At 38.2% G+C, this 24,530-nt stretch overlaps 3 protein-coding genes and 1 pseudogene across 3 annotated transcripts; 2 read left to right on the top strand and 2 right to left on the bottom strand.

The window, feature by feature from the left end:
• The first annotated feature begins 7,572 nt into the window (after positions 1–7,572).
• LOC103420043 (pentatricopeptide repeat-containing protein At2g17140-like) lies at positions 7,573–11,715 on the top strand (annotated as a pseudogene).
• A 1,034-nt stretch (positions 11,716–12,749) lies between these two features.
• Positions 12,750–14,240, top strand: LOC114825230 (zinc finger protein ZAT3-like). The gene has a single exon (XM_029103650.2). The coding sequence runs from the start codon at positions 12,974–12,976 to the stop codon at positions 14,093–14,095; it is 1,122 nt and encodes a 373-aa protein (XP_028959483.2). The 5' UTR covers positions 12,750–12,973; the 3' UTR covers positions 14,096–14,240.
• A 1,837-nt stretch (positions 14,241–16,077) lies between these two features.
• LOC114824856 (uncharacterized) lies at positions 16,078–19,870 on the bottom strand. Its single transcript, XM_029102236.2, has 4 exons — positions 19,742–19,870; positions 17,752–18,423; positions 17,566–17,649; positions 16,078–16,434 (listed from the first exon to the last, which is right to left on the bottom strand). The coding sequence occupies exons 2-4, from the start codon at positions 18,407–18,409 to the stop codon at positions 16,349–16,351; spliced, it is 828 nt and encodes a 275-aa protein (XP_028958069.2). The 5' UTR covers positions 18,410–18,423; positions 19,742–19,870; the 3' UTR covers positions 16,078–16,348.
• A 347-nt stretch (positions 19,871–20,217) lies between these two features.
• Positions 20,218–24,273, bottom strand: LOC114824855 (ubiquitin domain-containing protein DSK2a-like). Its single transcript, XM_029102235.2, has 8 exons — positions 23,611–24,273; positions 22,552–23,328; positions 21,761–21,969; positions 21,562–21,669; positions 21,340–21,395; positions 21,001–21,029; positions 20,818–20,904; positions 20,218–20,697 (listed from the first exon to the last, which is right to left on the bottom strand). The coding sequence occupies exons 1-8, from the start codon at positions 23,846–23,848 to the stop codon at positions 20,549–20,551; spliced, it is 1,653 nt and encodes a 550-aa protein (XP_028958068.2). The 5' UTR covers positions 23,849–24,273; the 3' UTR covers positions 20,218–20,548.
• Positions 24,274–24,530: the final 257 nt, after the last annotated feature.

Genomic DNA, 24,530 nt, shown 5'->3' with positions numbered 1-24,530 from the left:
AATTTCCATACATATCTTGCAAGGCTTTTCAAATCTCACATGAAGAATTGTAGTAGCTAAAAATCTCAGCAACATGTTTCTCCATGGTGTTGAGCAACAAGGACATGACAAGTTGATCCTTGCAAAGCCATGCACCATTTGTAAAGGACGAGATGTCTAGAGCTTCCACACTTCCATTTACAAACCCTAATTTCCCTTTGCCTCTGAGAGCAAGAGACACAGCTCAAGACCAAGGGAGATAATTAAACTCGTTCAAGAGAACTGAACACAAACGTTGATTGGTGTTAACCCGTACATCTGAGAAATTTGAAGGAGAGGTATGCGAGATGCAGAGGTGGATCCATATAAGGACCCTCCGGAAGCTTGAAGAAACACTTGTGATTGACCTTTGGGACCCTCAAAAAATTTGGACAAGTGCAAAGGGACGAATCTATTAAGGGACCTGGGTGGTCCTAGACCACCCAGAAGATGGGATAATTTTTGTGAGGACCTCCGAGGATCACCCAAGTCTGGGAATATGGTGGAGGAGAATAGTAATGGAGTTATAGAGTATGTATTCTGCAAACCAGAAGGAAGAAAGAAGAAGACGACTACTTTTTATTCAAATGACTTGGGAAAATGGTGCGTTTGATGTATGGTTTGAAAGCAAAAGTAAAACGGTGCGCTCAATACAATGTTCTTTAATATATAGTTTTTGTAATTTTTTATCAAAAAAATATGGTTCAACTTTCAAACAGAGTCAGAACTTTTCCAATTCCATTTCTAACTCCTAATTGGCTAATCCCATTCTCCAGTCACTTCCCCACCCTACCGAAGGCCACCCACCTGCACAACCCTAGTCTCCTCCCCAATCTTCACAAACTAAATAGTTCAACTCCAATTTTAGAGAATTTCAATTATATTCTAGATATTTTCGCTCCAATTGACAATAAATCTATAATGACACATTTTCGAGTATGAAACATTGTCGGGGACAAGTTTTAGTCTTTGTAATTTGTATTTTCGTCTAATATTTTTTTGAACTTTTATATTGGGATCACTCAATCTTAAAATTCTGCTTCTGCCATTGGGTGCAATGGAGAGGCTTGTTGCCTCCATGGATGTTCAGGTAGCAGTGCTTATAACGAAGAAGAAGAGGTTTGTAATTTTTATTTTTAAAAGACCTAACCAAACCAACAACGGTTTTTAGCTAGGTCGTTATAAAAATTTAAAAACTAAAATATCTCTGCTTTCTCTACAGAGCCTGAGAACCCCGATCTTGTCCAGTAGTCCAAAATTATATTTAAAAACTCGCAGCCCCAATCATCGCAACCTTCCAACTTTAAACCCAAGTTACCCTATCCCCCATTGCCTTCAACTGCCTAATTTTATTTCTTCCAAATTCATATAAGTTTTTTAATCCCAGGCTCTAGTCCCAACTCCCAATTGATAATATATATGTTACATTAACAAATTTTATCTTTGTAGAGTCACTAATTGCTTTATGTTGCTAAGGGGAATTTGTTGGTTTTATTACCCTTGAGATTAATCTTGATTTATTCAATGAACCAAATTCAATATAAAATAATGATATAGAACTAAATTAGTCTAATATTTTTTTGAACTTTTATCTTGGACCCCCTGGTCTTGAAATCTTGGATCCGCCCCTGGCGAGATGTCAATCTTCGTCAGTCATGGCTTAAGATTGAAGGAAAGATGCAGCAGAAAAAAATGGCCAAAGGCAGGTTAAAAAACCTGCTCTGATACCATGTGGAATTTTTCAGGTTGACTAGCCGAGGGCCCACTCCAACAACACTGATACTGTCCTCACTTAACCACCTGCACAATCCTCAGGTGTGGGGTTTTATCACAAAAGGTCTCGGTGTTAGTTAGAGTGGGGTAATTATATTTAAATTGCTTTGATTTCCTTCCGTTAGCCGACGTGGGACAAACAAGGTGTTCCAACATTGTAGAAGTTATAGGAACAACGAAGTTGGTTTAGAAGTTGCCTCTCGTGTCCCTGAGTTGGAGCCTGAAAACTCAGCCGGGTACTTACTGGCGTTGAGTATTTATGCAGCGAACATGCTGTGGATTGATGCAGCGAGTATGAGAAGGCTGGTGAAGGAAATAAGGGTGAGTGTTGTGGCTGGTTACAGCTTAGTGCATATTGGTAACAAGGCATGTAGATTTGTTGCTGGTGACAATAATTCCCACTCCAAATCCGTTTCACCCTCTCATGGAAATACGCATTCGATGCTCGAGATGCTGTATACCTGCATGATCAAGACCGAAAGAAGGATGTTTTCTAAAATTTCGACTTAATCGAACAAAGTTCGTTAGTCAGTTACTCGTCGTGACTAGGATTGATGGTGTAGGTTCAGTGTCAAAAATTGAAAAAACTTCAGGGAGAACCCTATGACATAGGTGATAGGATTTTTATCACCTGCAAAAGTAAATATAAAAACACTAAAAAATACTTGCAATAGAACAAGGTAGTTATAGTACAAACGGCTCAAGCAATGTCGTTTTCCACAGGGATTGAATGAATAATTTGTATTTAAACTAATTCTTAATTAATTATTTAGAAAAAAGTTCCGAAATGGTTGATTTTGTGACTTAAAATAACAAAAACGAATTTAAATTAAAAACAATTAAATAAATCAACTAGAAACCAATTTAAAGAAAATCAATTTGTAAAAGCCCTAGGGTTTATCTGGCACCTTAACAATCTTATGTAGTTCTTCCAATTACTTATGAATTACCCATGCCTATTTTGAAGGCTAGGTTTTCCTAATATATATCCTACTTGAAAGCTCCAACATAGAATGTATATCTAACATACAATCTATCCGGACGTTTGGATCAAATATGAACATGAAAGATTCATTATGTTTTATGAAAACCTTTCGAAAAACCATGCAACCCTTAAGACGTGGTGTTCATCCTAAGTGAAATTACAATTATTAACCACAAGAAGCTAGCGCCAATTTCAGGGAACCTTCCGACCAAAATTGAATCAAATTACTTTTCTAAATATCCTAATGGCCGCAAATTACTTAGACACTTAGATAGTTTAAAATGGTGATTAATAATTCAAAACATGCATGCATAATATCATAAGTAAATTGAAAATAAACTAAATATTCTTGCTAAGGTTCATGCCCTCACCCTAGCAAAAGAAACTAGCGACGAACAATCATAAAATAAAATATTATTAAAAATATGTATAGAAAACACCTTGAAAATAAACTTGAATCTTCAAATCCTAGCAAAGTATTGATATGTGCATTCTCTTCCTCTCCTCCTCTAAACCCTAATGGCTAAAAAGCCTTATTTATACTACTAGAAAATAAAACCCTACCTAGAAAAGGACTTAGAATAATACTAGGAACCAAATAAATTAAAATAAATTAGGAAACATAATCCTAAATTGACTAGTAAATTAGGAAATGAAAGACGTAGGATAGTATATGGGACTTGTTTTCGTATGACCTATAACGCGAAAATGTGGATGATGCATGATGACTTTTTGGGAATGAAATACAGTTTTTTGTACACAAATCACTTAGTTGTGTGCAAGGTATAAAATATCGATGATATCGAAAATATCGGTAGTTCAAAAACATGGAAATTTCGATGGAAATATTGGGATATTATCGATATCAATAAAAATTGAATAAAAACCACGGAAATTGTAAGAAAAACTTGGAAATTTTTATTGAAACTTTGCAGAATGTTTATTTAGTCAATTATCTATTAGTTTATCACAAAAAATTGGAAGGAAATGCATTATATGATGGATTTAACTGATTTAAGTTGATTATATAGCGAGCTGACAAACATTGTGAGTGTAGAAAATATGTAGTAATTAATAAAAGAAGTTTAAACACACCACTTTATAAACCGTCCACCTCACCTTGCTCTTTCCCATCACCCATCCACCTTGGGTGGTTTTCATGATTAAAACCATCTCAGAGTCCATGGTTTTCAATTTTTAAACCATCCAAAACGTCAACCTCATCTGCTATCTCACATTACCCAATTTTTTAAGTCCTCAACTTGCACAACCACCACATATTCTTCGCACTCTCTCATCTCTGCTCTCTCTCTCTCTCTCTCTCTCTCTCTTCGCACTCTTTCATCTCCGCCTCCGCCTTCCTCACCGATCCCACCAACAACAACCCCACCTCTGTCGTTGACTCCAGTGACGATCACCACAACCCCCAATCGCCCCCAAACCCCAACCTCAACCTCCACAACAACCACCCATTCTCCTCCTCCCCCCCGGAGCCTGCCCAGCCGGCGCCGCGCTAGCCTCCGTCTCTATTCCACGTCTGCTTCAACCAAGACCACGCCTGTTTCATCGTGGGGACAGACCACAGGTTCTGGATCTACAATTGCAATCCGTTCCGCGAGCTCTTTTTTCGCGACTTCGACAACGTCGGCGGAATCGGCGTCGTTGAGGCGCAGATCTTGGGTTTGAGACTGGATTGCAGAGAGAGATCTAGGCAGCTGCGACGACGCAGCCTCGGCTGCCTTTCCAATGACGGAGCAACGACGACTGTTTCGATAATATTGAATATATCGCGATATTTTGACGATAATTAGGCGAACACGTGGGAAAATATCGGTCTCTCTGAAAAACGATGATATCGGCGATATTTCGTCGATATTATCGATATTTTAGTCATTGGTTGTGCGTATAAGGGGCATTCAAATGCCATTGGAAGTCTCCTTATAACATTGTTCCTATACGGTTGAGAGATAGGTAACAGCCTAACTTGACAAATATATATATATAGAACGGTGATTCATTCTAACAGGGTAATTTTTATATCATTTAGCAATGGTAAAAATCAAATACCATTGCTGAATTGAAAAAAATTATATATCAACAGCATAAAACTTAAATATTGATGATGTAACAAACAAATGACAACAATATGATAAAAGATCGATCATTTTAGAGTAAAAAAAAAAACACAACACACAAAGAAGAGAAACATTCGGAGGAAAGGAAAGGAAAGAGGAAAGGAAGACAGAAAAGAAAGAAGAGATATGCTGGATAAAATACTAGTGAGCCAGGCTAGAGAAAATAGAGAAAATAATGAGAGTTATTTTATATTCCTATTATTTCAGATAATGAAATAAAATACTATTGCTGTCTCGAGGACGTAGTCACACTTCTCAAACCTCGTAAATATTATGTCTTATTTACTTTATATTTCACTGCACACATATCCTCAATTTCATAACAAAAATCTTGTAAAGAAATCGTATAGTGTCCTCATCTGTAATATTCATCCATTATGATTCTCTTTTTGTGGGTACATTGTGCATTAAGTAAGAGGAATGTTACCTGAACCACGTTTATGCTTAATATGGGCTGCGATTTGTACGGGTGGAAATAAACTTTGCCAATATGTAACCGGTGTCTCACGTTCGTGGCATATGACGTAGCAAAGACATACAACGTTGCAGGCTTCTTGTGTGGGCGCGTCAAGGGTCGCATAGTCTCTCGCGTGTATACCTTCCATCTTTTTAATGGTAGTTTGTTTACAGATTTAAGTAATTACCTTCTTTTTTTTTTCCTTTTTTTAGGAACGATATGGTATTTCATTGATTAAGTGTTCAGAGAACAGCAGCAATTACAAAGAAACAGGAGAAGCTCCTGCTACATCAATGAACTATTGTTCGACAACAATATATCGATAATAACATCCAGTGGTTCCTCGAACCAAGTGCAGTCGCTTGGGGAGGACAGGAGAAAACAAGCAAGGCGGTGAGCAGCTTCATTGGCTTGGCGACGCGCATGGGAAGTAGAAGCTCCAGTGACCCCTGGCAGCAAAACCTTCGAATCCTCAATGATGTGGTAATTACCTTAAAACGCAATGTCGTAGCAATTAGAGCATTGTCGACGTCGTACCGTCGTCCCTCAAGCAAGGCTAAGTTGCTGCACCATGTGGGCAGGGCGGACCCAAGTGAGACGTAATTAAACGGATTAGGGTTGACAATAAGAGGAAGTGAAGCAGGTCCAAATTGCGGGCACAACGGACACCATTTCAACTGGTAAATAAAAGTAGGTCTAAAGTCGCATACATGACCGTTTGGTTGATCCATTTATATACGTCGTATTGGTGTCAATTTATTAGTTGATTGATACACGATAACTCATACTATTTATTAGAAAAATGAAGAAAAAAAATTATCATTTTACTAATATATTAAGTTGACAATGTTAATTGTATACACATTAGCAGCCATGTCATGCCGCGTATTACCTCCTGTCTTTATTTTGGTAGAGGAGATTATGATCTAGGGACAAGGTATAACATATCGATGATATTGAAAATATCGGTAGTCCAAAAACACGAAAATTTTGATGGAAATATCGGGATATTATCGATATCGATAAAAATTGAATAAAAACCACGGAAATTGTAAGAAAAACTTGGAAATTTTTATTGAAACTTTGCAAGATGTTTCTTTAATCAATTATCTATTAGTTTATCACAAAAAAAATTGGAAAGAAATGCATTGCATGATGGATTTAACTGATTTAAGTTGATTATATAGCAAGCTGGCAAACATTGTGAGTGTAGAAAATATGTAGTAATTAATTAAAGAAGTTTAAACATACCATAATCATTTATATATAATGAATTAGTACAATATTTTACACTTCATACATTGCATGGTAAGATACATGAGTGACTTAGTACCACATAGAGTTCCTATCAAGGTCTAAAATATTGAAGATATCGGAAATATCGGTAGTCCAAAAACACGGAAATTTCGATGGAAATATTGGGATAATATCGATATTTTAGACATTGTCTAGGGATGACAATTCTAACCGTTAAACCCGTCCGAATGGATTGGATTTGAGTATAAAAATTCGGGTATATTTTGGTTATGGGGAAAAACCGTGAATATTATTCGGTTATAGTTTTGGATATGGTTATAAGGGTCCCCAATCCATATCCGTAACCAAATCCGAACCGAATAATATATAATATAATTATATGTACATATATGTATTTCATTATTCACCGAATCCATTACTTTGATAATACAAAAATTGCATTGTGTGAGTTTTATTTTGTGGCAAAGTTCAAAAGTTTTTATATGAATCAAAGTCGATGAGAATTTAATAGTATTTATGCGAGATATCAAAGATCAACCAACATTATCAATGTTTAGCTTTAATTTTTATGTTTAACAAGATCCATTAATTAAATATTTTATACATCAAATATTTAATGACGAAATTAATATTTACTAAATTATCATGCGTCAATTGAGCGAATATATTTTTTGTATTAATGAAGATGGATATAACCGTTAACCGATGAGAAATCCGTTATCTGGTGGGTATGGTTATGGATAATACCCGATGGTTAATTTGCGGTTATAAATATAATTAATTTTCGTGGTTATAGGAATGAATATCGTATTTCCATCCCCAAACCGATCCGTTGCCATCTCTATTATAATCTCATTTCTTAAAAACGGCACTTGTTAAATACTAAATTAAATAAAATAAAAAGGAAGAAAAAATATTTAAAAGTTAGTTACTCCAGTTAGCAGCTCTTCGTCTCCCGCCAAAACATGGACCCAACAACGTCACTCACCAAAGCTTTGTTCAACAACGCCCACAATCCCAAGCTAGCATGGCACCTCTTCAAGCGCATTCTCTCCTCCCCCTCCTCGGATCTCCGCCTCTGCTCCCTCCCTGTCATTGCCCGTATCCTCATCGACTCCAAAATGCACCGCGAAATCGACAGCCTTCACCAGCTCCTCCTCCACTCGCAGCCCCTCGAAACCCTTCGCCCTTGCCTCCCTTCGCTCATGCTAATCCTGGCCAAGTTGAATCTCCCCAATAAGGCCGTTGCCCATTTTAAATCCCTCCGCAGCCGGTTCCCTGATGAGCCCCCCTCTGTGTATTTGTATAATTTGCTCCTCGAGTCTTCTCTCACGGAGAACTATGTAGATTTCGTGTTGTGGCTGTATAAGGACATGATTCTCTCCGGGGTTAAGCCCGAAACGTATACTTTTAATCTTTTGATATGGGCATTTTGTGAATCAGATTGTTGTATGATGCCCGCGAGGTGTTTGATAAAATGCGTGGCAAGGGTTGTCTACCGAATGAGTACAGTGTCGGAATTTTGGTTCGTGGGTATTATAGAGCTGGGCTTGCTGGCAGAGGTTTGGAAGTTTGGATGAGGTGAGGAGTTTTGATTTCTAGCTTTTGTAAACAAGGCAGGACTGATGAGGCCGAGAAGTTGGTAGAGAGGATGGATTGTTTCTGGATGCCGTTACTTCCAATTCTAGGATTTCAGCTCTCTGTAGTGCCGGGAAAATCCTTGAAGCTTCTAGAATATTTAGAGATATGCATATAGATGATCAAGAGTTGGGGCTGCCTCAACCTAATTTATAACATATAATTTGATGTTGCAAGGATTTTGCAAGGAAGGGATGTTAGAGGAAGCAGAGGCATTGATCAAATCTATGGAAAAGGCTGGTAATTTTTTTAATTTAGAGAGTTATAACATATGGTTGTTGGGTCTGGTCAGGAACGGGAAGCTCTTAGAGGCATGATCGACTCTTCAAGAGATGGTAGATAAAGGCATAGAACCCACTATTTGCTCATACAACATTGTGATAAATGGGTTATGCAAAAGCGGGATACTCCGTGATGCAAGAATGGTGATGAGTCTAATGGTAAGAAACAATATTTCCCACATACGGTTATGTACAGTACTTTACTTCATGGTTTCTGCAGTAAAGGTAAGGTATTTGAGGCCAACAATATTCTGCATGAGATGATGACGAATAATTGCTTCCCAAATACTCATACTTGCAACACTTTGCTGCATAGCCTATGGAAGGAGGGAAGGACATCAGAAGCAGAGGAGCAACCGAAAAAGATGAATGAGAGAGGCTATGGCTTAGATACGGTGACCTGCAATATTGTGATTGATGGTCTATGCAACGATGGGAAATTGGACAAAGCAATTGAAATTGTGAGTGGGATGTGGACTCATGGAAGTGTGGCTCTTGGAAACATAGGGAACTCGTTTATTGGCCTGGTTGACAATAGTAATAATGGGAAGAAATGCATCCCTGATTTGATAACGTATTCAACCATAATTGGTGGGTTATGCAAGGCTGGGAGGCTTGATGAAGCGAAGAAGAAGTTCATGGAGATGTTGGGGAAAAGCTTGCACCCTTATTCAGTGATTTATGATATGTTTATACAAAGTTTTTGTGAACAAGGAAAGATATCATCTGCATTTTGCGTGTTGAAGGACATGGAGAAAAATGGTTGCAACAAGAGCATTCGAACTTATAATTCACTGATCCTGGGATTAGGGAGGAAAAAGCAAATTTTTGAAATATATGGACTGATGGATGAGATGAGAGAAAGAGGATTCCCTCCTTATGTATGCACTTATAATAACATGATGAAAAGTCTCTGTGAAGGAGAGAGAGTCAGAGATGCCACTTCTCTTTTAGATGAAATCCTGCAGACAGGCATATCCCGGAATATATCTACCTTCAGAATATTGATTGAAGCTTTCGCCAAGGGATGAGATTTTGGAGCTGCGCATGAGGTATTCGACATTGCTTTAAGTGTATGTGGCCACAAGGAAGCCTTGTATTGTTTGATGTTTAATGAGTTGCTCGCTGGAGGGGAAATATGGAGTGCTAAAGAGCTATTTGAAATTGCATTGGACAGGTATTTTTATCTGGGGAATTTTAACTACAATGATCTCATTGACAGACTTTGCAAGGATGAAAAGTTAGAGGATGTTGCTAGCATCCTTCACGCAATGAAGAATAAAGAATACGGATTTGATCCAGCATCATTCCTGTCAGTAATTGATGGATTAGGTAAAAGGGGAAATAAGCAGGAGGCTGATGAACTTTCAGAGATAATGATGGAAATGGAGACCAAAGGTAGGGTAGCAGATAAGGTTTACCGAATTGAGAGGTAAATGATTGGTCGGAAACCAAATAATACATGTGGAAGTGATTGGCAGACCATAGTGCACAGGTATGGTTGACATACATGCATGATTCTTTTCCGTTTCGTTTCAAACAACTTCTGGCATTGCTTTGCCATTATACATGGACCATGTCGGTTTCTTAATATTTTTGAATTGATGTTTCATGAGTTGTACTCTTTTTTATTCTACTGCTCTCCACTTTACAACTTATTAAATGACTCCTTGAGGTACTTCATAAATGCCTTGATCATCAAATCAATAGTTGATGGCTGAGGCAGGCCTGCCCATATTAATTTCACTAGGTTTTTTATCTCACCCTTGCAGTGGTGCGGGCTTGATGCTTGAAGCTCTTTACGCTTTTATTTGTGCAATATAGTCTTAATTTTATTATGATGTTTGGTAACTTACCTTTTTTCTTTCACAGAGATGATGGCAGTGGAATTGCATTGAAAACCCTTAAGCAGGTACAGAAAGGCTGGGGTCGAGAAAGCCTAACGAGTTTGCAGCCCCAGACAAATGAATTTATCGATTACTGTGAGGAAATGATCCGTCAATTTCTTTCAGTTGGTTGGAGAGATGATGGAACTCCAAAACAAAGCCAAGAAAGATATCAACCTTTAGGATCTCAGGTACAATTGGTTTTCTGGTTTTGACTTTTTCCTTTAATTTTCTTCTACTTTATATTTTTATACAATTTCTCACAAGTGTCGGGCAATGTGAAATCAATGACAGCCCAGAAGTAAATCCTGTTAACATCGCATTTAAGATTTGCAGCCAAGTTCGCTGGATTTTAATGCTTGCTCAGCTCAATGATTAAACAGAATACATTAACTGATTTCAGATATCTTATGACACACACATACCGGAATCCTTCCGATATTGAATGGACTAACTAGAAATTGATTAGCGTCCTGTCCATAATTAGAACGCCCTTATTCATTGTGGATATGGGAGGCATCTATTACTATGGTGTCGATGCTTCTTCCTTTGTTTTTAGTTGCTAAAATTTGCAAAAGGAAAAGTTTATGGTATCTATGGCTATGCAACTCACTCAGTATTAAGCTGCTCGCTTGAGTTCTTATCTTCCATAAAGTTCTCTTCACCCCAACATGGTTGGTGTACATAGTTTCACATTGTCTCTGAATAAAATTTAACTGACTAGGTGAATTCTTATCTTCTCCTTGTGAAGATCCAACCTTTGTTGTCTCTTATTCTAACCTTTCCACTACCTGCTATAGTTCCTTAATTTCTGTCACAAAAGCTCACCCAATCTTTCTTCTTCAGGAGTTTCTTCCTGATGTGCATCAAGTTAACTAGATTCAGCTTCTGTTCCTATGATTTGATGACATTCCAATAGCGTTGGCGACACAGCAAAGTTAGAGGAAGCTAGAACCTCAGTTGTTACCTCCAGAGGATGCATGAGAAAGGAAGTGTGTGATTTTCGTCATTGGTGCATGCTGCCCCAAGTCATAAACTGGCCTCTACTCAACTGTGAGACCTCCATCAGTCCATTGAATACCTCAGATCGGCATCTACTCGATTATTACGCCTCCGTTGGCCCTTACGTGCTTCATATTCGATACTTTTGTACTTGGGTACTCCACTCTGCCTGTATCTGTGAACTGATCCATATTTCTAGCATTGTATAAATATAAAATAGTAGTGAAAAACACTTCCAAAACCAATGTATAATACAAAATCAGTCGGCTGTTAATTGTGTTCAGCAGCGGTGTTTTAATTTTTATTGTGAGAGTTTTGAGCAACTTATTTGTGATGAGAAAAATTAAGACGGGTTTTTATCACAAATTATCTCTTTATGTTTTGCTAACTCAACAGTTTGGTCATTTAGATTTTGGAATCTTAAATAATCCATGTGGCATTATGTAATTGGTCTTGGGGGTCATCTATGTATTATGAAAATTTTATTTGTCAACTATACTATATAGAGGATAAAATAACTACAGTGTTCTTAATACTTTAAAAGGTTTAAATGTAACTTTAGTAACTAAAGGCGGCATTATAATTCCAGTTTACCCACTCCCTCTCTGTCAACAGAAATTCTGGTTTGTGTTGCACCTAAAACCTCCTCTTTTACGAGAACAACTTGTATGGTACGAGTTCATTGCTACAGTGTTGCGTCTCATGCCAATAAGACAAGGACATGTGAAAAAAACTAACACATGTCCTTACGTTATTAACACGAAAAGCTACGTGACGGTGAACCGTTGCCAAGCAAGTCCTTCTCTTCTTTCACACCCTAATTTTTCTGTCCTTTTATCTCTACTCTCGTGTAGAAACTATCTCACATGCATAGCATGTTGCCTCACTCTAGTATTTGATGGTATGGAAATAATGATTTGAAGTTGAGCGCACATTCTTTTGTATTCTCTCTATGTGTTGGTAAAGATGAAAAAGCCGCGAATTGAAAAAATAATTCTTTTTTTCTCCTATCCCTTCTTAGTAAGTAAACAAAAAATTATTGACAAATGATAGGATAATTTATCATAATTATATAAATTACAGAAAGAGGAATTCGAACATGAAAACTTGAGTGCAAAGAAAAATCATTTAAGCAATAGAGCTACAAGCCACTTGCAATAAGTAAACATTGTTCGGTTACTCCTTCCTGCACAAAATCTCCAGGCAGGAAAAGGAAACAAAATTTAGGCCAATAAAAACTCTATACAAGAGCTCTCCCACCACCACCTTCATGCGCACGCAATGTGCTAGCAGAGGAAGAAAAAAAAAAGAAAAAAAAAAGGTAAATATTGTGGGCTAGTGGGGTTTGAACTGTACGGATAGGAACTAGAATAACTGTCTATAACTGCCAATTCAGAGATGAGTCCAAAGTAACCGCCCTTTGTTGCCCTACAAATTCTGAACCCACTCCGACTGTTGAACTTTTTTCCTCTTCCCCCATTTTCTTGTCTCTTCTTCCACCAAATCCACTCATCTTTTACAAGAAAACAGCACATTTCTCAATGAACAACTCTCCCGACATCGATTTCCGATTCCCCATATCCCCTCCAACCCACCAAGACGCCGTCGTTCCCGCCGCTCTCGCCACCACCACTGCCTACTTGGCTTCATCTTCTTCCACTTTTTTCACTGCAGACGATAAAACCCACCACAATCGCAGGAAGAAACGCTCCAAGCTGATCAGGCTCGACAACCAGGCTGCTCCGAACAAGGTTTTGAGGCCCAAGTATGCTAAAAAACCCGACCCATCTGCCCCAAAGATCACGAAACCCTGCACTGAGTGCGGCAAGACGTTCTGGTCATGGAAGGCTTTGTTCGGGCACATGCGGTGCCACCCCGAGCGCCAGTGGAGGGGCATTGACCCACCGCCAAATCTGCGGGTGCTCGCTTCACCCAACATCACGTTGAGCAAGTTGGGATTGGCCAAGGGTGAAGAGGACCACGAGGCCGCCTCGAGTTTGCTAATGCTTTCCAGTGGGATTACTTCTGGGACAAGTAATGAGATCATCGTTACTACCGCCGCTACTCAGAGTGTGAGTAATAATAGTAATCTCCAAGGTATACAGGAGGTGTTTGATGGTGGTAATAGTAACAATAGTGGTAGGTTTGAGTGCTCGAGTTGTAAGAAAGTGTTTGCGTCCCACCAGGCGTTGGGGGGCCACAGGGCAAGCCACAAGAATGTGAAGGGCTGTTTTGCAATTACAAGGAGTGATGGAGAGGTTGATCAGGATCATCATCATCACAATGAAGATGGTGATGGTGATGGTGATGATGATGTGATGGATGAGGATCACATGGAGTTGGTGGGATCATCAGCAGGGCACAAGTGCAGTGTTTGTTGGAGGGTATTTTCAAGTGGGCAGGCATTGGGAGGGCACATGAGGTGTCACTGGGAAAAGGGGGAGGAGACCCAATTAGAGTTAGGGTTAGGGTTCAACCTGCAGCAGCCTTATGGAACTTCAAAGGAATTATTATTAGGTCAAAATTCTGGTGGTAGTGGTGGTGGGCTGGACTTGAATTTGCCTGCTGCTGCTGCTTCTACTTCTCACACTGCAGATGATCAGTACTGCTCCTCTTCTTACTCTTCTTCTGGACTCACTTTGGATTTAAGGTTGGGTCTTTGAATGAATCTGAATTAGTGTATATGTATATGTATATGTATATGTATATGTATATGTGTGTCTTGGAACATAATTAGGTGATTTATTTTGTAACAATTGATATTTGACTTGGAAGATATATATGTGTATTGTAGTTAAAGTACTTGTTATTGGCTCCTCAATTGGGAGATTATATATAAATTAATATTGTGGTTTACAGAATACCTGAAAAGACAGCTTTATATTTATACGCATAAATTACAAATTATCTGAGTTTGGTTTGTATCAATGCTTGTTATTCTGTTCAACTTTCAACTTCAACTTTGCACCTTCTTGCTAGTTTGGTTTGTCATTTGCTTTGTGTTGTCCACTGAACTACAGATTCAACTCTGGGATTGAGTTACAAGCCATGTTGTGTATAATTTCAGTAGTTAGACCTAATTTCTGAGCGGCAACCGGATCGATTTGTAGCTACAAGCTGTCTAAGACAAAAACAACCAAGCATTATCCCTTTAAGCGAGGTCACTGTATGAACACTAGAACGCCACTGCGCTCAGTTTTGCACCAAGTTTTCCGCTAGCTTCAAGTATTCCATATCTTTTCTTAATCTCTTTCAAAGTATTCCTAAGTATTCCTATACTCTTTTTGTCGTGAGCATGTCTCATAATCGCATCTTCTAACTGGAACATATGTAAGTCTTCCTCTACAAGCTGTCTAATACAAGGACATCTAGTCTGAAAATCAGAAAGTTCAGACGTTACGGCTATTGAATCAAATTGGCAATTGTGTTCCATTCCAATAGCTAAGTTGGTTAGGAAGCAATTATTAAATTGGTGTTTTTGAGTTAGGTCTTCTTTGGACACTTGAATATGCAGCAAACTGATTAAACCATGAACTTAAACTAATGGATCCAGATTAGGGTATTTAGCCCAAATATTTTTTATTTTTTAATTTGTTTTATTCACTTCCCTTATTCCTAACCATGCTTCTTTTTCAATAACGCAAATCTTGCCACATCGTCATGTACTTTCCACAGTGAAAATTCCACCTAGACTGACACTAATAAACATATATTTAACTATAAGGTTAAAGTATCAATAACATCAATAATATCGACCACTTATCGATAATCAATAACACAAAAAATGCGACCCAATTATGCTGCATGACCCAAGATTCTCTTGCAAAGGTGAATGATAACTATATTTTTAATGACACTCAAAAGTATGATTTAATCATACAACTATGTTATAAATGATTTTATGCGGTTATAATTAGGCAAATCTGTACTTCCTGTTTACAAGAAATGGAACACTCAAATTGATAAAAAGGAGACTTCTAAAGATGCATGGGAAATTAAAAAATAACCTAAATTTGAATCTTATATAGGATTATAGCCACCTTTTTAAGTTTATGATAACTATAACAAAAACTTGATATAAAAATACCAATATGCCTCTAATGACTAAAACTTCCTATATGATACATACAAGCTCCATGATGTGCCTCTAAAAACACGGTTTGCACAGCTTTACCGATGCTTCCATGCCGATTAGATACTAACACCAAGTCCGTTACATCTCCAATGGCACCCTCTCAATTTTGTAGGAAATCATGTCCATGAAGCATCATTTTCCATGTCACCCACGCCAAATGCCAAATAATATATTTGATTTTGTCCATCGTGGCATGCACCGACAAATAAGGTGCCAAAAAGTGTCCCATCAACTAAGGAAGTTTTTGACGGTTAGGAGCAAATGACGAAGTTTTAAGTTATTAAGGGATTATCATAAGCTTAAAAGGATGACTACAATTCTAAATACTTTCTCCACATTGATTTGTCACAAATCATAAGTTGTAAAACCAAACTTTCACATAAACCTTGGGTTTAAAATATAGACAGGCCCACCATATTTTGGGCCCAATGCACATCAGAGGACAGAGCCCAATACACAAACAAACAAGTATAAAATTAGAAGCTGCACCGCAGGAACAAAGCATTGAGATAGCAGTTGACAAATTTACCCATTTAATTATATTTTTCAACAGTTACAATTCAATACTTTCAGCAGCTTTGGCTACAGCTGATGTAAGAACACTGCACATACGGCAACCCAAATTTTACAGACAACTTGCGGTGAATACAACCAGGAGAACCAACTGCGGAAAAGGTCGGAACCGGTGGAAAATAAACTAGCAGGCACACCTTTATCCAGCTGCAATTTACCTATTAGCACAATCTGCTCCTTCTTCCTTGGTGTCATTTCAATCCTCCGATCAGTCTTCCTGAGTTGAGGGCACTTTAAACTGCTTCGCAGATTTCCCTAGAACATTCAATCGCCCAACGTGCTGCAACTCTTTTGCTGCAGTAATGGGAGATGTAAAGAGGAATGTAAGAGAGAGGTTTTGTGCTGCGTCCAGACATTCAGGGCGGTATAATAGGAAAAATAAATAGAAAGCTTGAAAAGTTGATACGTAACCACCATCTCGCTACAACAGTTATGACGACAAAAGGAACAGTCATGATTACCAGATATGACATGAAACATTATGCTTTCAAACGAATCATAAGAGTTTTTAATGATAAAGAGTAAAGAGTAACGGATTATTTTGAAAAAAGGTAAATGCCACGTATTTGGACGACTGCACTTACATTGAAGTACCAAAACACAAATCCACCCAAAAGAGGTCGATAAAAATATCATCCATCAGTTTAGTGGATCTAAAAGTGATAGCAATTCACAGATCACATACATTTGTAACCTAACTCATTGACAAGAATGAATAAGGCGCAAGCTGCCTTGCAAGGTTTGTCATCACCAACTCACCCGTATCATGTGGGCGCTACAATGGCCAACTCAATGGATGACTTAATTTTTCTATGCATGAGGATAGGATAAAAATATCATCTTGCTTACAGAACCTGGACAAATATGTGTGCCATGCGCCATGTGGACATAAACATCTCTACTTATTACCTTAAAAGAAGAAGAAATTTAGAAACTTACTGATTATTATTGTTTAAATCATCTTCATATAAACATTCTCTTTTATCCTATTACACAAACAACAACTATGGCAAAACATATTAGCTACCAAACATGTGAAAAACTTTGAGAATTTTGAGAAACCAAATAGCAGACACTGAAGGTGTCAATGGTTATAAAAGAAAGTCAACTGACTATTTATTCACAATGTTGCTAAAATAGGTAGGACCACAGTACAAGATCATTTCAACCAAAATAACCTGTGAATCTTCACAGATTAAGTAGACAGATATTTTGCAGATTTGGCAAACATTTGCAACCTAAAAATCTTGAAAGCAGGTCATAGATTTCTTAATCTATATTATAGCTAACTTTCCCAATGTGGAGTTACACAAAGACCATGATAATTATATTTGTAGTAAGACAATAAAACAAGAATTTCCATTTTAACATCCTTTTAACTACAATAGATATTTAAAAAACATAAAAAGAAGAGAATCACATTACCTTCCTCCAGTGAAAGTTGAATTGATCTCTTTTCCAACTCAACTGCAAGTCTGCTCAGTTCAACCGAGGAGAGCGACCGCAGCACTAACAGATAATCAAAATCCAAAGGGTAAGTCAGTACAGTTACAATTTAAGGAAATCCAAACAAAACATATTAAGGTGGATTTTCTCAATTCAAGTGCGTACTCTGGATATAATCCTCATGTTCTGATTGGTCCAAGTTCCTCAATAGCAACTGCAATTGATGGAATCGCTCTTCCCAGTGCAGATATTTTAGACCCAATGAACAAGGCACTGTAGAAGAAGTATGGGGATGACCATTGGCTCCTGCTGGTGGTAGTCCAGTACCAGACTTACTAGGCAGGACCGGAACTGAAGGTTTTCCAGGCGGAATGGTTGAAGCTGCCACTGGAAAAGGTGCAAAAGCAGGCACACAATAAACTTTTGTTTCCTTTGTTTGGGGTATGGGTCGGGTGCTTGCCTCATGGTGACTAAGTTTCCTTGACACCTGACACTCAGCATTAATGCTTGCATTATCACATGAACTATTTCTGACTGCATCTGCTTCAGATTTTCTACGAACATAGACAAGCTGCGCATTTGCAGCACTGCTACTGGGGGATTGGTGTTGAGGAGGGCTCATTGGCTGCTCAGGTAAAGGTCTCTTGATGCCCGAAACTCTAGGGGCATTACTAGTGGGTCCATCCTTGGGCACATTTTGCAGATCTCTTAACACTGTCTTCTTTACAGGAACTGGCTGTTGTTTATCATGAATAGACGACTCAGATTCTGTAGTTCCCATCCCATATTCACTGACTATAGAATCTATGGTTTGCTGAACCATCTGAAGTAATTGACCTTGTGACGGAAAAACCAGTAAAAATTAGAAACAAAATAGTAACCCGATGATTTACTAAATCCAACTTATAATGGGAAACTAAAACAGACAAGCTTATTTGCATGAGATCACCAGAGCACGACAAACAAAGAATGTTCTTGATCGGAAATTCTCTCCTACAGACCCTAATGGTGCGCATAAGAGACTAGATCATCATTGACATAGGTTGCAAAGTAGTACACATAGCTAAAACCGTTGGGAGAGTTCATCTAAGCACAATACTACAAAAGTAATATCTTACAAGAGGTAGTTTGACCAAGTGTTCATCCTCTGTAATTATCTACACAGGAGTAGAAAACTACTATTTCTAAAACAAGAAGGTGCTAATAAGTGCATTATAAATAAACAAATAAGCGAAATCAGCAAAAACATTAAATGTTGTATGCTCAACATTTTATCTCCCTCGTTCTTTCTTGGCGGGAAAAACTCAATTTTGGTATTGTAACCTAAAATTGCATTGCAAGTTTATTTTTAACTTACTTACATGGAAGACCCAAACTCAAGTCTCATAAAAACACCAATTTTGCTTCCAAATACCTAACAATGCATACTTTTTTCACACCAAAAGCAACTTAAAGGCTAATGAATGATCAACTAATTTGCTCTATGGATGCGTTTTGATACCTCTATCTAATTCCGGATACTTTGAGACAATTATCCATCAAAGAAACTACCCTTATCCAACTGGGCAAAAACATTAAATGTTGTATGATCAACATTTTATCTTTCTAGTTCTTTCTTGGCGGGAAAACTCTAAGTTCGGTATTATGACCTAAAATTGCATTGCAAGTTTCTTTTGAACTTTAACAACTTACACACAAGACCCAAACTCAAATCCCATAGAAACACAATTTTTGCCTCCAAATTCCCAACAATGCATACTTTTTTCCACACGAAAAGCAGCTCAAACCCTAATGAATGATCAAATAACTTGATCTATTCGCACATTTCGATACCTCTATCTAATTCCGGAAACTTCAAGACAAACATGCATCAAAGCATTACCCTTACCCAAATCACTGCATTTATGCATGAATTTATCGATTTCGAGACATGGGTTCTACTAAGATCGAAAATTAAGCAACACCCATTTGATCAATTTAACTTTAAAATCAAAATCCATACGAAAAGACCCACATGCAATTGAAATTTTATTCATGTTCTATCACCACAACACCTAACCAAAAAAAAAAGACCAGAACAGCGAATGATTCGAAAAAGAAAAGGAAGACGTTGATCGAGAAAAAGCAATGGAAGGTGAATGGGAAGAGCATTTACCTTAGCTCATTGGAACCGCTCGAAACATATAAAGGAAGAAGGGGTTTCAAAAGCCAGAAGCTTTGGCTCTCTAACAACGCAACGAATTTGTAGTCCGGTCCCTCCGTTATGTTTACTACTTTTAGAAAGTTTGGAATTGGTCCTAGAGTCTTTGGATATTTAATTTTCACCCCAGAAGGACCTGATTGTCATTTTCAACAGAAGCCTGTTGGGCCTCAACTTTTATTTTGGTTGTATATTATTGGACTTAAGTTGTAGCTTAATCGGTTAAAAAGTCTTCTTCATGCATCTAAAATCTCAAATTTGATCCCCGCTAGTAATAGGTTAACACAGATAAACACCCAAATTACAGAACAAAGAGAATTGATAAAGGATCTCATCGCCATGTTCCCCCTACACAAGGATACTCATGTACGGGTACTATTTATAACAGCAGTATACACGTGTCAAGTAAATTGTTTTCCTAAATCAAGGCATTGAAATATGAAACCATTTATTTAATTAAAATGTGCACGTATACATGAACCAGAAAGCACTTTTGTATACCAAAGCACTTTTCAAGCAAACATGAGTGAGAGTAGGATAAGCAGGTAAACAGTTGGGGCAAGGCGTAAGCTTAGCCACAAGTTCACGGCTGTATCATCATCGTGTGTGTTGTTGCTTATCCACACCCCCAAACTGTAATCTACAAGTGCCTGTATGTCTTGTGTCTTGAGACGACTTCACTCCAAGTTTTTACTAATTTTACACGTCCACAAGAAAAATAATCCCAATTGAATAAATATAAAAACATGAAGCCGAGTAAAGTTACGCCCCGGGATTCCCTAAAAGTCGCTCCACCGCAGCGTGGACGTTCCCAGAAGTGGCTTGCAATGCCCTGATATTCTCTTGGGTATCGAAGAAACCCATTTCTTGAAGCTGCCTTAGCTGATTTTCATACAGCTCTTCCGGTGGTACTGCAACCGCAAAGACAAATGTTCAGAGACAACATAACAGTTGATTTAATTCGACTTCTTATGACAAAAAGTTGAATTCATAAAGGGTAAGATGTATTGAGAATGAATAGGGAGCCCAACCATTAGGGTTTGCCGCGGCCAAGCTGCCAGCTCCAAGACCTCCAAACATGTTCATCAGCATCTCCAACCCAGCATTATTGGGTGCACCTGATTATGCATAAGAAATTAACAAAAGTGAACACCCAAAAGGAGAAAATTCCAAGAATCCGTAATTATATTTGAACTTCTTTATTATCAATGTACCTGTAGCACCACCAGTGAGAGTTGGATCCCTGGCAAGAACGCAACAAATGATTAGTAATAAAGTTAACATAAGGACAAGTATTGTTCTGTTTCTTTTTCAGTGGCCAAAACTCCTAGTTGAGATGAGTTGGCACACCTCCATGGACATGGAAATAATTTAGTGGTAAATGATGTATATTTATTTAGACACAAGTATATTATGAAATCATTGACACCTTAGAAGGATGCTGTATTTAGACAGAAGTATGAAGTAAAAAACCAATCACATAACGACACAATGTAACTACAAAATTTGAATGTGGAAGCCAAGCAGGCATGGTAAGGTCTATTAAGACTCACTGAGTTGGTTGCTGTCGATTGCCTGAAAATAGCGACTGCTGTAACGCGAGCATTTGCTGAGAGATGAAAAGTCAGAGCACGAAAAAGATTAACGTTAAAGATTTGTGGTTCACAAGCCAAACAATTTCTGTGTTCTTAGGGACAGCATGTCTAGATTAACAAAGACATACAGATCCGTGCAGGAAATGGGGAAAATTAGCAAACATTTGAAAGGGAAAATACCTGCATTGTTTCAGGGTTTGTTAACTGCCGCAGTAGCTCTGGATTTTGCATCATTTCTCTAAATTGAGGATTTGAATCAACCATTCCGCGTAGTTGTGGATTCAGAATCTAAAGTTAAACATAATAGAAACATTAAAAAACATCACTTTCTGAAAATGCTAACATCTTGGGTGAGGGAAACTTTGTCAAATGATGGTACCTGATTCATGTACTGGGGATTGGAAAGCATGCTTTGCATCATTTGTGATATCGCTGGATTCTGCAAAAGCTGATTCATTGCATTAGCATCTGGCATGCCACCAAGCATCTGTTCCATTCCGGGGAGACCAAGACCTCCCAGGCCAGCAATACCGGCTGCCCTTCCATCCCCAACAGGATTTGTCCTGGTAGTATTTGGCTGATTTCCTCCTAACAATTCAGATCATGATATATCAATATGGTTTTCATAATATATTCAAAGAACCTATTCTTTTAAAAGATAAAAGTCTATAAAATTAAAATAAAAACAAAAACAAGAAAAACTCAAAAATAGAACAGAAAATGGCCTAAGTTAACCTAATAATCAATTTCAAGGTCCAACTGCATTTACTAAAGACTCTTATGCAACGATTTAAATAATATTATGCAGACTTGAACATAAACTTCCAGAAGGGTGCACAAACTGAGAACATCTACATACCCCATTAAAAATGAGATGGCCATATCATGCTAAAATTTCCACAACTACAAATGTAACAAGTGTTGGAATTGACAACTAAGCATGTTGGTGTTAAGATTCAAGACCCAGCAACACGTTTGCGTAACCAAGACTATCTCCAACAGCAATATCAGTCCTACTTTCAGGATAGAATTTAGTGCCGATAAAAATATTATACTTTCATGTGAAGTCTCTTCCATTTAATATCCATAATTTGCCAAGAATAATAAAATTAAAACACTATCAACAAAACTAATATTTGGAAAATAGAGAACAAAGAGGGAGAAGCTCACCACCAGCAGCGCCCCAAGGGTTAGGAAGTGGGTTTGTATTAGGAGCAACAGAACCTGCAGGTGTTTCTGAGCCAGTGGTTGAAGGGTTGTTAGACCCATCCCGGGCCTGTGCCCCACCCTGGTTGCCCAAAAGAGCAGAAAATGGATTTGAACCCAAATCATTTCCAGCATTCCCGGTTGTAGCATTCAAAAATGGCTCCTGAACGTTTTCATACATCCGCCTCAGCATGTTGAATCCCTCAGGGGAAGATTCAATGTTACTCATTGCCCTGTCAGTGTTTCGCATCATCTCACGCATGAGTTCAGGGTTCCTTGCAGCTTCCAATGTCTGTCGGAGAATGCCAGGATCATTAAGTACATGTGCAAGCTCTGGGTTCCGGTCAATGATATCACGCATTTGCGGATTGTTCATAATCAAGCCACGCATCAAATCAGGGTTATTCATCAAACTCTGAATGGCAGGCATGTTCATTATGTCCCTCATCATGTTCGGGTTCTGAGTCAGTTGCTGCTGCACTTGTTCAAATTCCGGAAGACCAGCTCCAAATAACCCCTGTCCTCCACCACCACCGAGTGGGTTTAAACCCTGCCCAAACAACAAAGATGCCCCAAGGTCAGGAGTCTGAAGCCCCTCACGCTCAGTGGAACCAACACCGCGAGTAACACCTGGAGCAGTTGTAGGACTAGCAGAAGTAGCATTAGCAGCAGGAGGAGCGGGGGTTGATGCAGGTGCAGCAAAGGCACGGACCATGTGAACAGTATGATCTGTCTGCAGACCTTCAACACAAGAAACCAATCATGGATTAGATTACAGTAAATCACCCAAAACATGACATATGGGCACTTTCACAACCATTGACAGCATCCAAATCCAACTATCTCACCCCGAAACATTCATCGATAAACCACAAAACCCAAATCAATTTTCCGAGACAAATATAACAAAATTATAAGCATATTTCGACAAATTTACACAAACCCACATCACAATCAAACCCAGATTCGATACAAAATACAAATTAAAAAATCGAAACGAGCAGAGAATAAAATCGAGCGTACCATAACTAGTGAGGGTCTGGTCGTCCTTCAAAATACGACCTTTGTAAATCAACCTCTGCTGATCAGCTGGAATATCGCAATTCTGAGACAAAACTTCCTTGAATGCCCCAACAGTCGAGTCCAGGCTCGCCCTCACTGAAAACTTGGAACCATTCGAGCATCGAATGTTAATCTGCTCTCCTCCTTCTCCTCCTTCGCCACTGACTTTAGGCTCGCTGGAATCGCCCTCCCCACCCATAATTGTCTCCCAACCAATCGATCGATCGCAAGGACGAATGAATCGAAAACCCTAACCCTAGAAATTACGAAATTGAAATCGATGCCTCTGAAGTGAAAGGTAACAGCCCAGAAAAATTGTGCTACTGATTAAATGTATACATTATATATATATATATATATATATATATATATATATAGGTATGGAAATAAAAATTTTGGGGGAATAAAAAATTAAAATTGTAATGAAAACGAAGGAAATTGCAGAGGATTTGGAATCGAACAGGTAAAAGGAGTGTACAGGTGGGTTTGTGTGCCCAAGGGGAAACCTATTTGTAAGAGAACAATTATAGGGAGGTGAGAGTCTCTACATTTAGGTTCGCATATTCTTGTGGAATTGGAGTTTATGACTATGACTTGTTTAAGTGGTCAACCTCATTTTTGCTCATGTGTGAAACTATTCAATAATATAGAAAAGAAAAGTTCCGAACTCAAAACGTATGAGTAAAAATTTAACACCGTATTCAATAAAGTACTGGTTCACATGAAGCTCATCACCTTATTAGTTATAATAGCGGTTAGACCTACCTTATTGTCACGTTTCCCCAATTACATAATAATCTCACTCACCATATAAAGTTAAAAATTTGAAATGTTATTTCCTCACTCACTATTTATTCCTAAAAAAATTGGAATGCTATTTG

This window comes from Malus domestica, chromosome 05 (genome assembly GCF_042453785.1).
Source record: "Malus domestica chromosome 05, GDT2T_hap1".
Classification (NCBI taxonomy): Eukaryota; Viridiplantae; Streptophyta; class Magnoliopsida; order Rosales; family Rosaceae; genus Malus; species Malus domestica.
This window is presented reverse-complemented; position numbering and strand designations above follow the sequence as displayed.

What these genes read in the sequence shown, in the direction of transcription:
- LOC114825230 (XM_029103650.2), top strand. Translation starts at nt 12,974, where the DNA reads ATGAACAACTCTCCCGACATCGATTTCCGATTCCCCATATCCCCTCCA.
- LOC114824856 (XM_029102236.2), bottom strand. Translation starts at nt 18,409, where the DNA reads ATGGTTCAGCAAACCATAGATTCTATAGTCAGTGAATATGGGATGGGA. An exon ending in ACATGAGGATTATATCCAGA is followed by an intron (nt 17,650 to 17,751) that starts GTACGCACTTGA and finishes ATTATCTGTTAG; the next exon opens with TGCTGCGGTCGCTCTCCTCG. An exon ending in TCAACTTTCACTGGAGGAAG is followed by an intron (nt 16,435 to 17,565) that starts GTAATGTGATTC and finishes CCATTACTGCAG; the next exon opens with CAAAAGAGTTGCAGCACGTT.
- LOC114824855 (XM_029102235.2), bottom strand. Translation starts at nt 23,848, where the DNA reads ATGGGTGGGGAGGGCGATTCCAGCGAGCCTAAAGTCAGTGGCGAAGGA. An exon ending in ATCCCCAGTACATGAATCAG is followed by an intron (nt 21,670 to 21,760) that starts GTACCATCATTT and finishes GTTTAACTTTAG; the next exon opens with ATTCTGAATCCACAACTACG. An exon ending in GGCCGCGGCAAACCCTAATG is followed by an intron (nt 20,698 to 20,817) that starts GTTGGGCTCCCT and finishes TTGCGGTTGCAG; the next exon opens with TACCACCGGAAGAGCTGTAT.